The 17,644-nt window shown below is 37.7% G+C and overlaps 2 protein-coding genes across 2 annotated transcripts; both read left to right on the top strand.

The window, feature by feature from the left end:
* The first annotated feature begins 1,179 nt into the window (after positions 1 to 1,179).
* Positions 1,180 to 4,569, top strand: kcnk13a (potassium channel, subfamily K, member 13a). The gene is made up of 2 exons (XM_016476814.1): positions 1,180 to 1,593; positions 3,668 to 4,569. The coding sequence occupies exons 1-2, from the start codon at positions 1,263 to 1,265 to the stop codon at positions 4,567 to 4,569; spliced, it is 1,233 nt and encodes a 410-aa protein (XP_016332300.1). The 5' UTR covers positions 1,180 to 1,262.
* A 3,418-nt stretch (positions 4,570 to 7,987) lies between these two features.
* LOC107680754 (homeobox-containing protein 1-like) lies at positions 7,988 to 16,958 on the top strand. Its single transcript, XM_016476800.1, has 8 exons — positions 7,988 to 8,186; positions 11,772 to 12,317; positions 12,977 to 13,062; positions 13,362 to 13,472; positions 14,447 to 14,603; positions 15,256 to 15,338; positions 15,445 to 15,719; positions 16,246 to 16,958. The coding sequence occupies exons 2-8, from the start codon at positions 11,773 to 11,775 to the stop codon at positions 16,387 to 16,389; spliced, it is 1,401 nt and encodes a 466-aa protein (XP_016332286.1). The 5' UTR covers positions 7,988 to 8,186; position 11,772; the 3' UTR covers positions 16,390 to 16,958.
* Positions 16,959 to 17,644: the final 686 nt, after the last annotated feature.

The raw sequence follows: 17,644 nt of genomic DNA, 5'->3' as shown, positions 1-17,644 counted from the left end.
ATATGTTTCACCATAGTATTACAGCTTCATCTTTAGCACCTCCATAAAACCAGACCCGAAGGGAATTACTATATTTGCGGGTCCTTGGCATCAAACAGTTTGAAAAACCACTGTCTCTCTCACACACAAGACATTTACACGCAAGTGACTAAAATAAAAAACACACGCTCTTTCTCTTCCTCTCTATCTCTTTAATTAATGCATAGCAATAGCTGAAACAAAAGGCTACTTATTGAGAGGCTAACTTTGAGAAAATTAAGCTGTGTCATGAATAAGCGGTCATTCGCACCGACAGTAGGCTATTTTAAGTTTCTTTTTTTTCAATCGTGAATATCCACTTCATCAGCATTGATTTGTTCTCTGTTGTTGTTTAACAGCTGTGAGCATGCTGATGGATGTATTTTTTCATTTTGTTGATTTTTGCTGTTTTCGTGCCATTTTTAAAAGGTTTTTAAAACACGTGACACCTTCATTCTGCTCGGTGTTGCTGTCACTGATCATTTGGTCCTCAAGTCTTAAAGACATGTGTAATAGTTGCATACTCAAGATTTTGAATTGAATTGAACATTTAAGTGCGTCCGTCTGTGCGTACCCTCGGATGAAATCCTGCAGGCGCCCCTGATACTAGTCACTACTGGAGTTCCTGTATACTAGTAAAACAAGTACCAGCAATAAAGAAAGAGATGCGTTAGTTTTAGTGTTTAATTGTTAAAATAGCTTGCCATATGCGTCGGATCCGAGAGTTTCGTGCAGTCGCAGGTCGCGCTTCTTGTGAGGTTTGTCTACTGAACTTGAGGCACATCGTGAATATCTCCAGAGAGTTCTTCCGAGTTTAGCCAGTGTAAACTGGTGTGGAAAGCCTACTAAAGTAGTTCTAGCTCGTCCACACATTCAACGCCTGCATCCAGTATTGGATTCCATAGCTCATTCATGCAGCCACCTGATGGACGTACTAGCGACTGGAGTGGATTGAAAGAAGGTAGGCTTTTCGAAGGGACCTAGTGAGATGCATCACATGAGATGAGCTGAACTACTAGATCCACCCACAATCCCATCTATCAGGATTTCAGCTGGCACTAAATCCATTCTCAAAGGATGGTATGAGCAGCTCTCATCATCATTGCTCATATGAAGTGCATCTGGTGTACATGCAGCCCAATAATAATGGAAGACGAGGAAGTTTCTTACAGTTGCATGCCCACCACCGTTAAATGTAAGATGTGGAGACTTTATTACCAGTCCTGTCCAGCAGTAGTCACATAATGGCATGTAGAGGCGCGTGCTGCTGTGGGCCTGTGAATGAAGATAATGCGAGGTTCATAATGTTGCTGCTCCTCATCATCCTCTACCTCCTGTGCGGAGCCGCGGTCTTTTCAGCCCTGGAGCATCCCAAGGAGAAACAGGCGAAAGAAAAGTGGGCTCAGAGGTTTGAGCTTTTCAGCCAAAAGTACAATCTCAACAGAAGTGATCTGGAGAAGTTCTTGAGACATTATGAAGAGGCGAACATGGCAGGAATACGGGTGGACACACTCAGACCACGCTGGGATTTTACTGGAGCCCTTTACTTTGTCGGTACTGTCGTGTCCACCATCGGTAAGAATGACACTTGAATTATATCTTTACTAAAAAGATGAGGAAATATTCTTAAATGTATTGGGTATGTTATATAGTATATCTAAATTCACTTTATAATTTATATTTACAAAAAATTTACAACGAATATATAAAAATCAATAGTATGATATTTGTGTGTGTGTGTGTGTGTGTGTGTCACACACTAGTCACACTTTTCAATCCAGTGAATATATCTTATAGCCTAAAGTCTTGCCTGAAAAAAGTAGATACAGTTCTAATAGTGGGCATTTTCTCACAATGAAAACAGTATACTATATGAAAAGTCTAAACGAAGTAAGAATAGAAATGTATTATGTACAGAAATGTATAGAAAACAGAGGGGAACATGTATCAGACTGACTTAACTTGTACAACATCCTTTATAAATCTCAGTTCACAGTAACACAACTTTCAGCAAAGTCTAAACGAAATAGGATGTAAAAATATATAGCATTGCTTTAGCCAACAATTATTGTAATTAATAAACTGTGCATTTCTAATATTTCATATAGTCCAAACCTGTCTTATTGTCCCTGCATGAATGTCAGTGTGGTTTTATCATCTTAAATTGTTTACCTGAAACACTGCAAAAATTAGGATTATTGAGGTTAAAAAAAAAATCCAATTATTGAGGTCTGAACATAAAAAAGCATAACCTACAGCCTACAGTATATGTGATACTATTTATTTATTGACTGAAGTAAACCGCAGGAATTGTTTAGTAACAGTTTTCTTGTTGTTACTTTTTACTTTAGTGTTCACATTGTTGTGTATGTATTTATTTATTTGTGGGTGTACACGTTGTCAGGATGTTTATGATTAAAAATGAATACGTTTAGTTTAAATATATATAAAACATGCAAGAACACAATAATGTGTTGTAAATTGTTACACTGTACATTAGGTGAGGTATTGGACTATTGACGCAGGTCACTTTACCTGCATTTAGCTTTTGAAAACGTTGCTTTTGGTACAATATTAGACCTAACACCTCAAGAACTGAGATTTATAAAGGATGTTGTACAAGTTAAGTCAGTCTGATACATGTTCCCCTCTGTTTTCTATACATTTCTGTACATAATACATTTCTATTCTTACCATTTTAAGTTGTTAAGTATTGACATTGAGGTCTTCCCTAAGACTTAATAAAGATGCTGTTTATCTACATTGAAGGCTACATGTAATGCAATCAAAGATTCCCAGTTCTCCTTGCCTGTATTCCTCACTAATTACAAGAAAATTTCCCAAAGGGGAACCCAACAAGCACACAACTGTTAGTATTCCAAACGATGAACCGCAGACCTTTGTGGCTTATATTGTCTTCTCTTGCTGTTTGGTTTGCTTTCATTGCATCTTTAAGTGATCCAGTCACACCATGAAGCACCTTATATATGTAGTATCAGTGGTGTAGACGCAAAATGACTACTTTGAGGGCAGTCGTGGCCTAATGGTTAGAGAGTCTGACTTGTAACCCAAAGGTCACAGTTTCGAGTCGGATTGTAGGTGTGGGGAGTGAATGAACAGCACTCTCTTCCACCCTCAATACCCCGACTGAGGTGAGACCAATTGAGCAAGGCACTGAATGCCACAGCAAAAATGGCTGCCCACTGCTCCGGGTGTGTGTTCACGGTGTGTGTGTTCACTACTCACTGCTGTGTGTGTGCACTTGCATGGGTTAAATGCAGAGCCCAAATTCCGAGTATGGGACACCATACTTGGCCACACGTCACGTCACTTATGAAAACAAAGTCTTCAGACCTGAGCTGAGAATGTGAATGAGCTTGTCTTCATGATGTCCTTCTCATGCAGGGGGAAATCATCTATGAGAAGAATAATGCAATCCACTTGTTATTTGCAATTCAATCAGTGTGACTAACTAAAAACGGGAGATGTTTCAGTATCTGTCACCAATAGCAACACTGTTCTCCAGCTCCACGGAAGAAGAAGAGAATAGTTTGGGTGATTCAGCTCAATAAACAGCCTGCAGCACATGTTGTTTATTCCCTTATATATGGGTATAAATTAACATTTCTTCCTCTCATATTTCCCACAGGGTTTGGAATGACCACACCAGCCACAGTCGGTGGCAAAATCTTCCTGATCTTTTATGGCCTCATTGGCTGTGCAGCCACCATTTTATTTTTTAATCTGTTCTTGGAGAGAATGATAACAGTCTTGGCTTTTGTTCTCAAATCCTGCCATGAAGTCCAACGGCGACGCAAAGGAGTTTTACCTCACGACAGCAGACAAGACTCAAGCAATGCAAGGCTAAACAGTGAAGACAGTCTTGCGGGATGGAAGCCCTCAGTGTATTGTGTGATGTTGATCCTTTGTGTGGCAGCAATAATCATTTCTTGTTGTGCTTCGGCCATGTACTCCTCAATCGAGGGATGGGGATACTTGGATTCACTCTACTTCTGCTTTGTGGCATTTAGCACCATTGGTTTCGGGGATATGGTCAGCACCCAGCGGGCCAGTTACGAGAACCAAACCGTCTACAGAATTGGCAATTTCGTCTTTATTTTAATGGGCGTTTGCTGCATTTACTCGCTATTCAACGTCATCTCCATTGTCATCAAGCAGGTGCTCAATTGGCTCCTGAAAAAGCTCGAGATCCCATGCCGTCACTGCCCTGGGAGGTCTCTCCGGCCCCGTAGGAACGCAGTCATGCCGGGCCATGTCCGAACACGTGTTCGCAACATATCCATAGACACAGATGCAGTGAATGACAGTGAGACGGATGGACGCAGGATGTCTGGAGAGATGATCTCCATGAGAGACTTCCTGGCGGCTAATAAGGTGAACTTGGCGATCATGCAGAAACAACTGTCTGAGACTGCCAACGGCCATCCCAGGCCATGCGGGTCAACAAATAGACACAATGGATTTTCTGGTGGGGTCGGAGCCCTGGGCATAATGAATAATAGGCTTGCAGAAACCAGTGTGGACAGATAAATATAACCTTTACAAATAAAACGACACAATGGCTTTATGAAAAGCCAGATTGCAATGCCCATATAGCAACTATTACTTTTATAATACAGATGTAGGCTCATACACAAAGTCTGTTATGTGAGTTAAATGCTGTATAATTGAAATATCCATTGCTGGTGTAAAGGTAAAGAGAACGGAGAACTGAAGCTCAGGTGTGTTTCTAAGATTGATGTGCTGGGAGAGGCTTTGCTGCACAGAGATTTGACTCAAGCTCTCTTATGATTGCAGTTTTTGTTTTGTTTGTTTTTTTATTGGAGGATGTTGCAATCAGCTCGAGTACTTTGTATGACAAAAAAAAAAAAAAAAAACACACACTTAGACATTTCTTAAAATATATTTTTTATGTTCTTCAGAAGAAAGTCAAAGAAGTACTTTGTATAAAAAAAAAAAAAAAAAAAAAAGCACAGCACAGATGCCATGCTGGTAGATCTACAGTGGGGTCCAAAGTCTGAGACCACTAGTGTGAATGTATATTTTGCATTCTTTTTCATAAATAAATGTACATATTATACTATAAGCATTATAATTTTTATTATAATAATTTGCATGAAATGTAAACTGGAAAAAATGTACATGAATTTCATAATTTTTTAATTTCATAACTATTACTTGATAATAGTATAATATTACTTTGCTTGTCCCTCTTGGTTTTAATTGCTGCAGCACTTGAGCTGCATGAACCTTGGATCAGACGATCCAAAGAGCATCTTATGAACATCTGACCTTCTGTAGAGTCACACGATCAATGTCACAAATTAACTTATTTGATTAGTGACCTAGAAAATAGTTCTTAATCTTAAGTATTAAAAATTAAATATCATATATACACTATTAAAAATGTTGGAAGTTTTTTGTTAAAAAGATAATACTCATTCAGCAAGGATGCACTAAATTTACATTAAAAACATTTATAAACTTGCAAAATATTTCTATTTCAAATAAATTCTGTTATTTTGAACTTCATTTCATCAAGAATCCATAAAACGTTTTATCATGGTTTCCACAAAAATATTAAGCAGCACAACTGTTTGTAACAGTGATAATAAATGTTTCTAGAGTAGCAAATCAGCATATTAAAATGGTTTCTTAAATAAATACATACATACATCTGCAACTTTACCATCACAGGAATAAATTACATTCTAATTGAAATAATATTTTACATTATTACTGTTTTTACTGTATTTTTTATCAAATAAATGCACCCTTAAAAAAATTACTGACCCCGAACTTTTGAATATGCATGAATGGGGTCTGAGATTTTCATTGTGGTGTGAGACTTTGGACTCCTCTTTCTTTCGCTTCTGAGCATTACTTTTTAGGTTCTGCTGAAGGATCTATGTTATAAAGTGATGCAAATTACATTCATCTGCCAGTAACTTACTGTCCTCTTCACTGTGCAGGATGTAGATATGGGCATGAGGCATACGGTGTGACGGTTATGAGAGCCAAACAGCTCAAATGCCTTCTGTTTCATGACATTATACTGCAGATACTTCAGAGTGTCTAGCAGCTGTAGGCCTATAGAATTCATAAGTCAACATACTGATTGAATTGCTTAGGTATTTCAGATGAACTGAAACAAATGTTTGCACAGAACAAAACGAACCATGTCGTTTAGAGCTTTTCATGAAATATGTGCAATGCCAAAATTGGTATGATGCAGGACATCAGATCATTTTCTCCAGCACTTTGTATCTTGAGCTCTGAAATCTGCTTACTTTATTTTGAGATGAATGATTGTACCTATGTAGAGGTGTAATGCATGATGAATTAATAAAATATGCATTGCCAGATTTGCTGGTAAATCTTGTAAATGTGAAAATGGGTGTGTGACTGTGCGATGCGAATTATCATTTTGTACAACATGTATCTTTTTATTTACTTAATTTGATTTACTCTTTGTAATACTTTGGTCATAATTGACAATGATAACTATGTCTATTGGATGTATGAGCAACAAAGTGAGATTACTGTTGTGCAAATCGATATCTCATAATGCAGGCTGTTATTTGACTGAACAGCTGGTAAGTGAATATCCAGTTCTTTAGATTGGTGAGTGAGTCCTGTCATGTCTGTGTACGTGTGTCATCATGACATTCCCTCCATTCACATCTGTCAGACTTGTGGCCCTCACCAGCTTTCACACCCACTAGTGTCGATATGATTCTGCTGTCACTTCAGTGGAATCTCAGAGGTGATGTGAAAGCCAGCAAAAGCAACTCAGTGGATTTTCAGCCTGTTTCCAAGCAGCAAATGAAATAGATGTTTTCTAGCATATTCTCGTCTTCTTATTTGTTCGTTTTGTGCGTTCTGGGCTGTCAGAATTAGTGAGTGGATCAATGCACAAAGTCAATTATCCAAAACAGTCATATTGTTGCACGCCTAATGCACATTTCTTGCCCTGTTTGCACAATTACAATAGTATAATCGACTCAAGAAGCCCTGGGTTATTTGGCTGTGATTAGATTTTCAAACACATGCATATACATAAATCTAGGCTACAAATAAGCTTCACTGAACTCGAACACCCACCATGTTCATTACTGTATGGGGTAAGTTGTCATTAAATAGGTATTTCAGCTAATACTAAACAATTATGAAACACAAAACAAAAATGTAAGAGGTAACAAAAATATCAAACCATTGACCAACATTGTTTTTTGATAATATTATAAAATTGTCATTGGTAGTATAGCCTACCTACTTCTAAAGCAAGAAAATAAACGACAGAGAAATTTTGGAAGCGTTATACAGTGTTTGAGAATCATGTCATTTTAATGTGTTTTGCTGTGCTACCAGTAACGGTGGTATTGTGCACTAGGTCAATTCATAGTGATTGCGATAAATGTCCACTAGAGGGCGGTAGTATGTAATAAAACTAAATCCCCCTTGCAGGTGTTGTAAGAAATTTCTAGTACAGTCAAACATAACTTTTTATCTTCTTAAGTCATTTTTAAAGGTTTTTCCTCATACAAAATTAATATCTAATGAAATGCATTTTAGTCTTTCGTTAAAAGTACTATGTGGAATAAATAGTAAATATATATACTCTAAAGGTAAAAAAATACTTGTATCTCGTTGAAAACATACATCTGCGTGATTAGCTGAAAAATAATAATTAAAAAAATAATATTTCAGAAAAGAAAATTAAGAAATATAAGCAGTAAATCCCATATTCTGTCGTCACGTCCTCAGCGAATAAAAAGTCAGAAATGACATTTTTTGTCCGTGCAGCAGTTGGTGAAAAATGATCGACCATATTCCACTGGATTTGTAGTCCGGAGCTCGACGAACTCCCATTCAGTGTGACTATCCCGCCCGCCGAGAGAAACTACAACTCCCATGAAACCATCGCAGCGCTTCTGTTAATATCAATATGGCTTCTGTCAGTCAGACAAAGGCGAATCAGTTTATGCCTTGAAATGAAATCAAATTAGGGAAAGGTAGCGGGAGAGTCGGACATCGTCCTGTTTTGCTGGTTCATGTCTGGCGACGGGGATTAAAGGGACGGAAACACTGTCAGTTGAGTTTAATAAATGCTGTGGTGCACGGAGGCCCCGCTCGCGCACAATCAGGTAAGTCTGAGATGCCAAATTATAAGAAAGGCTTCATTTGTTAAATCTGTCTGGAGACATGAAATGTGCTTTCACGAGCAAATGACACTCGGGGGGGAAATTAGCTCGGTTCGACCGCTGGCTCGCATGTGAAGTCGCATCTGCTCTCATTCTGTGGTGGGATAGGGGTTTAGAAAAGATGCCAGCAACTGTGCAACAACTGACACTGTATTGACATTGGTGAAATCACTTAATAGCTGTGTTGATGCTCATCTCTTTGCATTTATTATTATTATGACTATTATTATTTATTTATATATTATCATGTTTTGTTTTAACAAGGTGCTGACTGCATTCTAGAGCTTTGTTATTTGGGTGTAGAGTGTGTAAATATTGGGCTAAGGTGACGTCTGGTGAATATGGGCTTGATAGTTCATGCAAATTATTATTATTATTTTCAATTGCAGTGATTTTTTAATTAGGGAAGGTGTCAAGGTGGCCCTATTAAGACCACCCAAATTCAGAGTTGTGCATTTTTTTTAAGATACTGTACGTTAATAGTTTTTCAATAAAGTGTGTGCATTATACGATTAATACAGTCCAAACACATTATTTTTGACATAAACTGATCAAATTAAATTGCTTAATTTACTTGCAAATATGATAAACCCAGAGCGTTTTTTGATGTATTGTACATGTGTATCTCATCATGCATTTTATTCTAAATGTTTCACATAACATTACATGAAATAGGATCATTTAGATGCATTTTTTGATTGACCAACCCGACAACCGCGAAAAAAGCTGATGAAGCTAAAATATGGATTGCTTTTTTTTTTTAGTATTTTGCACTTTTCAGCATTCAATTATAACCAAGGTCAGTCTGGATGTTTCTCTAGTCTTACCATGGTCCCTTCAACCTGTTCTTATCACTTACCTTATGACACTTTGCATTTTGTCTGGCTGAGCATCTTTCTGGAGTGTAGCTTTCATCCTCAGTCTCAGTTTCTTCATATCAACTCCATATTTCTTAGTCAGTGCAACAAGCTTGTGAGACTTTCCTTTTTTGGGCCGTATTATTTCATTTTCTCAGAGTGGCCAGTTTGTCCCTGCAATGAAAATAATGTAAGCAGGTAAAGTTTATAAAATAAAAGAATGTGTTTGAGCACAAATGAATTCAGTTAATGCTTTTATATGAGGTAAAGTGGCTCTTAGCTTAGTAGGCTTATATGAAGCAGGGAATAGGGGTTAATAGTGTACATTATGAGCATTCCTTATAAGCCCTTGTGACAAAAACATTGAATTTATGGATTATAATTACAGAGCTTTAAATCTTTTTTTTTTTTTTTTTTTGCTTGAATAGGTTGTATAATGTTTTCATTTAATATGATTATTAACCATTTTATTTCTCTTTTTTTTTTTTTTATAACTGTTGTTGTTCTACTGCATCTTTGTGAGCATCACTTAGGCGTTGTCATGTACTTGCTACTCATGATCTTTTAAACTGCAAAGTATTGCCTTTGAATGTCAGGAAAATAAATAATATCAGGATGCATTTGATTTATTATCTCTTAATTTGAACTGATCCCTTAATTTGAATTTTTATCAATATGCAGCCGACACTGGAAAAAAGCTTCTTCAGTGGCATCAACAGCTTTGATGCAGTTTTGTGTGACCTGAATATTCATTTTGTTTGTGTAATGTTAAGCCCACGGTTTCTGTAGATGTTTATCATATTCAATATATTTATAGAGATATAACTTTAATTGTAGAAGCACAGTGGTCTCTATTGTTCTTTACTTTCATTGATCAGTGGGCATGAAGGTCTAATAATTACCAGCTGTCAGTTACATATGTAATAGATGCAAGTTACATATGTAACAAATGGGCTGTAAAAAGTGTTTAAAATTGTAGAGAATAGAAGTAAAGGGAGATTTTGACTTTTTTTGGATGCTGTGCTGATGGAACAGAACCAGGGGCATATGGACAAAATCAACTTTGATCTTGAGCTGCTGTAAAACAGATGAGTTTACTGCAAACTGCTGCCTCAGTACTATAGTTTCAATACTATAATCTATAGATGCTTTTATGCTTTCATGCATATGTCAGATAAGACTATGAATATGCAAATAAAAGAAACAATGAGCAACTCTAAAACTCCTCAGAGCATTAAAACATTATTAAAATTGCATGCACACCAGTAGCCTTGCATTTAATGCTTGATATAGCAAGATTGCATCTCTCTTGATGATTGTTATTGTTAAAAGTAGCGATGCATTTTGCATTATTAAACATTTATTTGTGTTACTAGTTTCATGTGTGCAGGCCAGTTAACTGAGTTGGTTTGTCATCAAGTGACAGACAGTTTAATCTCAGCAGAAGCGGTTGTGCGTGCCTGTGGTTTAACACATCTCCAAATGGGCGATTTTGAATTCTTGTGTCACTGTGGTTCGGCTAGCTTATTCAAAACCAGATTTGATGTCTAAGGTGACACCTTTACATTTGGAATGTTTTGCATTCTCATATCAGAAAGCCTGATAATATATATGTGGTGCACGCATCAGTTGGACAATAGGGGATTGTTATTTTATGACTTGCATTGTTCAGTTTCTACCACTAAAGGCTTGTTACAAGCTTTGTGTATTGTTTTTTGGAAGATACAAAAAAAATGAATACTGAACAAATCCTTAAAACCTCCTAGATTTATTGTTGTTTTTGCTGATTTGCTGTATCTGATGCCTCTGGATAATTAAACCTTTTGAAGCTTTTTGAGGGTGCTTGTGTGAGCAGAAATCTTTTTTTATGCATTTTAATGCAGCGCAGACACCAGGAGACAGTCGTACTCGCTCATCAGCAGAATTTATTCTTGAAGAACATGTCGCAGGGAAGTTGAAGTCTTCATTTTGTTAAAAGGAGCCTCACCGTTTTCTCGTTTGCTTGATTGCATTACACTGTGCCATATGGAATGCATATTGCGCTGGCACGAGTTTTGCATTTGCAGCGTCATAAGTTGTAGCTTCCTTTTAAAACTCGAAATGAATTGAAAAACGGTGTGTTACGGGATAACAATTCAGCAGAAGCACGCGTGTGTGGGCAACAGCCTGGCATTGAGAGAACTATTTTCAGACAAACACCCGTACGGAGTGATTCATCCTCAGCTTCTTCACTGAATGTAGGTTAGCCGCCTCGGATGGAATTTTTCTTGGCAGTTTTCCCTAAAGTTAACCTCCTTCCCCCTCCTCATGTGTCCCAGCTTTCTGCTGTTTAAAGTCTATTAAAAATTCTGTGGTAATGCATGCAGTGTCTTTGCCTTGACCTCAGACAGGCTCCGCACTTCTGTTGCAATGATTGGTCGATAAAGGTGCGGTGACTTTGACTTTTTCTTGGAAAAAGAATGCTTCAGTTAGAGCTCATGCGCATGTGGCCCCTGCTACACCTCCTCCACTGCGTTTCCTAGACAAAAACATTGTTTTATTTTTAGTTTAGACCGTTATTATGACTTTTATACACCATGCAGTCATGTGTCGTGATTTATCAGCATGAGTTTAAGGATTTCCTCCAACATCAATTCTCTAATGCAGCAGCTCTCTCTCTTTTTCTTGGCAGAATGTCCCATTATACAGATGAGCCTCGTTTTACCATTGAGCAGATCGACTTGCTGCAGCGGCTACGTCAGAGCGGCATGACAAAGCAAGAGATCTTGCATGCCCTGGACACCCTCGACCGGCTAGACCGCGAGCATGTGGAGAAGTTCGGCCACCGGCACGCCAATAGCGGAAATGGGGCAGCCGGCATTAGTCACGGCAACGGCGTCAACGCCACCACCTCTTCCAACTACTGCACTACCTCCTCTAACAACCTCACAGCCTCTTCTTCGACGACCTCTACAGCCACGCAGACGGGTTACCGTGGCAACGGCCTCTCTCTATCCCCTAGCAACAGCTATGACACCTCCCCGCCCCCGACTGTCCCCACCCCCATGCCGGTAGTAGCACCGATGATCCAAAATGGACGGGACAGCCTCGCCGCTATGCCCAACGGGAAGCTCTCCCCACCCCGCTTCGCTGTTAGCAACACCTCCACGCGGGCCTTCGCTTTCGAGCACCCAGATGAGGAAGTGGACATCGATGATAAAGTCGAGGAGCTCATGAGGTGAGTGGGAAACACTCACGATAGGACAGTTCTCATTCAGATAAAAAAAAAGCTTTAAATATCCTGATTTGTATGTGTTGAACTTGAGGACGGCTACCATACAAAAACAATACATCACAATACATAAAAAAAATAAACCATGTCGTCCAATGATAAACCGTGTCACAAATAAACTCATCAGCCAAAAATGCCTCAATCATTAACACTGAATCTGACTAACTCAATTAAATAAACTGTGTATTTGGATGCTGCATCATACACTGTATAAACAAACTGTATAAAAGCGTCTGCTAAATGACTAAATAAATAAACAACAACAACAAAAAACAGTTTAGTCCAATTCATGAACAGTTGACTCTTATGAACAATTCTTTTAGATGAATCAATCAAAACGAGTGACACATGAATTCATCAGCTTAGAATGGCTCATTAACACTGAATCTGACTCACTCATTAACTTATACCATATCTGAACTAAAATAAAATGTATATTTGCAAAGCTTAAATTAATGTTATTAATACTGACTGGTTGTTGATATGACAACATATAAAGACAGGCATTAGGAACTTTTTTTGTTGTATTAAATGGTTCTTTAAGAAATGTTACCAAAAATAGTATTGATGTTTTTCATTTGATGTCTCTCTCTCTGTTGTTGTAGAATGGACAGTGCTATAATTAAAGAAGAGATTAAAGCGTTCTTGGGGAACCGGCGAATATCACAGGCAGTAGTTGCCCAAGTTACAGGTTAGTTTGCTCTGGCTTTTTGTTTTCCAAAATAAATAACATATATTGTGATTTATGCTGTGACCATGATGTAATGTTTCCCTATTTATTTTGTATAATAAAAAGAAGACCCGTTAAAGCACACCGTAATATTTTGTTACGTCGCTTCTAGCATAATGCTGTATTCCAGTAACATTTATACAGAAATGTCATCTGTATGGCTGCTTTTTATTACAGTTGTGGGATTTGTCAGCGCAGGCCTTCGAGAGGCATATGCAAGTCCGTTTTTGCTCTTATAAGCTGTGTGTCATTGTCTGCAGGTATCAGTCAGAGCCGGATCTCTCATTGGCTCCTCCAGCAGGGCTCAGACCTCAGCGGGCAGAAGAAAAGAGCCTTCTACCGCTGGTACCAACTAGAGAAAACTACACCTGGTAATACCCAACCCCAGTGTCATTTACCCATGTAGCACGTCCAACAACTTTCTAACGTTTCTGTCATCTAATAATAGCTCTAACTCTGAACTCAAGACATCACAATCACAAGACAAATTTGGCTGTAAAATGTGGTCTACCTATGTGTACTCAATGGACATATCATAATATCTATCATAATAGCAAGTAATATCAATACAGTGCTGCTTTGCACAACATTGCATACATTTTATATTATTATTATTATTATTTATTTTTGTATAGATTTCTATACAACACAATATGAAAAAAAATCATAATTCTGTATAAACCAAATCACATTTTGTGATTGTAAAATTGGGTAAAATTTCCAAATTTTTGTATTACTTGTGACATTACATGACATTAAATGGTGCTTTATATAAACCTTAAAAGGATAGCTCATCCAAAAATGAAAATTCTGTCATCATTTACTAACCCTCAAGTCGTAGTATGGAAAAAAATACTGTGGAAGTCAATGGCGACCATTAACTGTTTGGTTAGCAACATTCTTCAAAATATCTTCTGTTGTGTTCAGTAGAAGAAAGAAATTCATACAGGTTTGGAACAAATTGAGGTCAGAATTTTCATTTTTGGGTAAACTATCCCTTTAATATATGCATGTATGCAGCATTAAATAGCACTGGCAAAAAAAGTAATAAATTGTTTATTTGTGTTGGCCTGTATTAGTTTGACATGAGTCTTTCATCTCAGGAAATCTTGTGCTCCTTTAGTTTCATTTAGGCTGATCTGAGGAAAGATATCAGACATTCAGTGAATAGATTAGAAAGTCATGAATCATGACCCAAACCCCAGAGTGCCGGTTTTCTCATTATCATTTGCTTCCGGACACAGTGAAAAGGCTTTGGTCTACTAGAAAGTCTTTTCTCAGAAGCACGCAGACTGTTACCCTTATGAAACTTCATCTGAGATGACACGTCGTGTTTGTGTCCCAGGTGCAACACTAGCGATGCGGCCCACCCCGATGGCACTGGAGGACATTGTGGAGTGGCGTCAAACCCCTCCTCCCATTAGCAGCACCCAGGGCAGCTTCCGTCTGCGGCGTGGCAGCCGCTTCACCTGGAGGAAAGAGTGTCTGGCGGTGATGGAGAGGTGAGAGGATGTGGTAAATTGTGTCAGGACAGGTCACTGTAGGTCATTCCAGGATAATGGATGACCTTTTGATTTTGAAACAGTGATTTTTGAGGTAACACTTTACAAGAAAATTCCATTTAGTTAACTACATTAGTGAAAAATAATTCTAAATCATTGATCATTTTTTTATGTTAATGTTTATTAATACAGTAATAAAATTAAAAGTTATATTTGTTAACATTATTTAATGGACCTGAGTTGACATGAACTTACTGTAGAATGAACAGTTAGTGTTATTTGTTTTTAACGATTATTGTTTATTTGAATAATTACTTGAAGAAATGTAATCTTAATTGACAGACACACAAGACCTCACAAGATCATGCCATTGTTTTAATTCAATGTTAATGTTTATATTAATAATTGACTTTTTAAATACTTACTGTATTATACTTACTGTACATAGAGTTTGCTGTGGCATCATAACTGTTATCAAGAATTGTGAAATTTCACTGGTATTGATATTGATTATTGAAATGTTGGTATTGTGACAACTGTAAAACATAGTCATCCTAAAGCTAGACTGAATAAAGTCATGATGCATGTATATATTTAAAGCTATAAAAGGTTATCTGCCTTACGTTATGTTTATCTTATGTTTTCGCGCAAGTTATTTCAATGACAACCAGTACCCCGATGAAGCCAAACGAGAGGAAATTGCCAACGCCTGCAATGCAGTTATTCAGAAACCAGGTAGGATGTTTAAACACAACCTCCATAAATAAGATGAATGCATGTGTAAATGCCTGTTATCGTGGCCCCAGACACTATTGATGAGCTCTGCTGTGATTTGATTAAGGGAAGAAGCTTTCAGATCTTGAGAGGGTCACGTCTCTGAAAGTTTACAACTGGTTTGCCAACAGACGGAAGGAAATTAAGAGAAGAGCCAACATAGGTAATGTTGAAGCCCTCTGGGGACAGACAAAGCTCGAATTTCATGCAACAATGCATTTTGAATATGGACAATATAATTATTTCCATTGCATTGTTATCGCCATGCTGCAGCTGTCTCATTCAAAATGTGCATTCCTCAGAAATATTGAATTTACAGAAAAATGCCTTTCAGGAAACTCAGTTCCATCATGTTGGGTGTATCCTAATGGGCTCAGATATGTTATGGCAAGGTCTGTTTTTATATATATTTTTTATGATAGTATATGATTCATATATAATATATTTGATCATATATTAATTAAAAAATCCCAGCTAATACGGATTAACTAATAATTATTGTCATGTTATGGCTGATAATCACTAAATTATCATCAATATTGAAATTTTATGCTGTTTTGTAAATAAAATAAATCACTTTAAATGTTGTAAATTAATTTAGGAAAGACGGCAGAGGTAAATCTACATTTGAAAATGGGGGAAATGAACATGCACAATTAAATATTCAACATCAGCCAACATAAATCTAATAAATAAATAAATAAAATCTCTAAAATCGGCCAGTAACCAAACTGGTACCAATATACCATGAGTTGTATGAACTATTTCATGCTCCTTTCTCTTTTAACGACACAAAGTTATTCAAACAGGTTTGCGAGGCAAAAGCAGAGGGCTTCAGAACAATCTCTGGTTCTCTGCTTTCTTATAGGATGACAACCCTGGCCCAAACGAACACCAGGACCCCATAGCTTTGGCAGTGGAGATGGCCGCTGTCAATCACAGCATCCTGGCACTGGCGAGGCAGGGCGGAGCCAGCAGTGACATCAAAACAGAGGTGCTGGACGACGAGTGAGAATCTGCCCTTTGACGTGGAGCACGGAGGGAAGCCGAATGTGGGGTTACGCAATTAAGGCCAAACAGTTTGTGCGAAAACTATGATTATGAGGAATATGGCCAGGTCGTGGATGACCAAAGTGAATGCGGAGGTTATAAAGACTGTTAACCCAACATTCCCCCCTTCCACCTCTCTCCTACGTATGATGCCTCAATAGTCTTCATTAAAACCGTTCTCCTACACGCAGCAGGTTGGGGAGGCACTGCGATTAAACTGTTGATGAAACAGGTTCACTAAAAACTTCATGCGACATATCACCCTGCCATCTCACACTTGGATAGTGAATTTCACCTCTGTTTTTCCTTCTTTCAGGAAGTCTTCTTTGCAGGATATAAGAGGTCAGTATCATACTAAATGCTCACTGCCTCAGTCTCTCCAGGGAAAGTGTGTTGGGAAGCATATTCTCTCTCACTTCTTAACTTATTTCTTTATGTGTGTGCAGTCCAGCGTTGCTGAAATTGCGTTTAAACATGTACAGTTGTCACCAGGGTCTAAAGTTAACACTCGCCTACCACCAAATGTGTACCTGCAGCTTTGCGAAGTCTGCTTCGCCAAGCAGTAGCAGAAGTGCAAAATAGTTATGTGATTCAAAATGGACTGTTTTAGTAATTAGTCTTAAGGAAGTCTTGAACATGTTTATTTTTGGGAGTCTATGTAAAATGTGTTTTTGCATTCAAAAACAGCTCTTGGTTTGGACATGGTTTTAAAAACGTTTACATTTTTATGTTTAAATAACATTATTTTAAAAGTTATTTTAACTTCATATGTTGTCTTAAAAATGGCTGAGACACTCAAAAAAAACCATTGTGATACACAGTGCAACAGCCAAAGACGTCTTTCTGAATGTGTATAGCTGTGGTGTAGTGTTTAAACAAGGTGAATTTAAAGACGCAACTCCTCTGGATGAGTTTCACCGTGCAAAATGTCGTATAGCTAATGTGTAGCATGCTAATTAAAGCATCACCACTTAAATATCTCAACTAAAAGCAAAAATAATAATGTAAATGTAATAATTGGTTGTTGGATGATTAGTTGTAACTCATAACTAAACATATTACTATCTTAAAGGAATAGTTCACCCAAAAATTAAAACACTCCGAACACAACACTTTGACACAATCAAAGATGTAGATGAGTTTGTTTCTTCATCGGAACAGATTTGGAGAAATATAGCATTACATCACTTGCTCACCAGTGGAGCTACGGCAGTGAA

Source organism: Sinocyclocheilus anshuiensis, unplaced genomic scaffold, assembly GCF_001515605.1.
Source record: "Sinocyclocheilus anshuiensis isolate Anshui unplaced genomic scaffold, SAMN03320099.WGS_v1.1 scaffold869, whole genome shotgun sequence".
Classification (NCBI taxonomy): domain Eukaryota; kingdom Metazoa; phylum Chordata; class Actinopteri; order Cypriniformes; family Cyprinidae; genus Sinocyclocheilus; species Sinocyclocheilus anshuiensis.
This window is presented reverse-complemented; position numbering and strand designations above follow the sequence as displayed.

Bases quoted from the DNA above. Each gene is read 5' to 3' on its own strand.
- kcnk13a (XM_016476814.1), top strand. From the start codon at position 1,263: ATGGCATGTAGAGGCGCGTGCTGCTGTGGGCCTGTGAATGAAGATAAT. The intron at 1,594-3,667 runs GTAAGAATGACA...TATTTCCCACAG, and splicing joins TACTGTCGTGTCCACCATCG to GGTTTGGAATGACCACACCA.
- LOC107680754 (XM_016476800.1), top strand. From the start codon at position 11,773: ATGTCCCATTATACAGATGAGCCTCGTTTTACCATTGAGCAGATCGAC. The intron at 13,473-14,446 runs GTAATACCCAAC...TTTGTGTCCCAG, and splicing joins ACTAGAGAAAACTACACCTG to GTGCAACACTAGCGATGCGG. The intron at 14,604-15,255 runs GTGAGAGGATGT...TTTTCGCGCAAG, and splicing joins TGTCTGGCGGTGATGGAGAG to TTATTTCAATGACAACCAGT.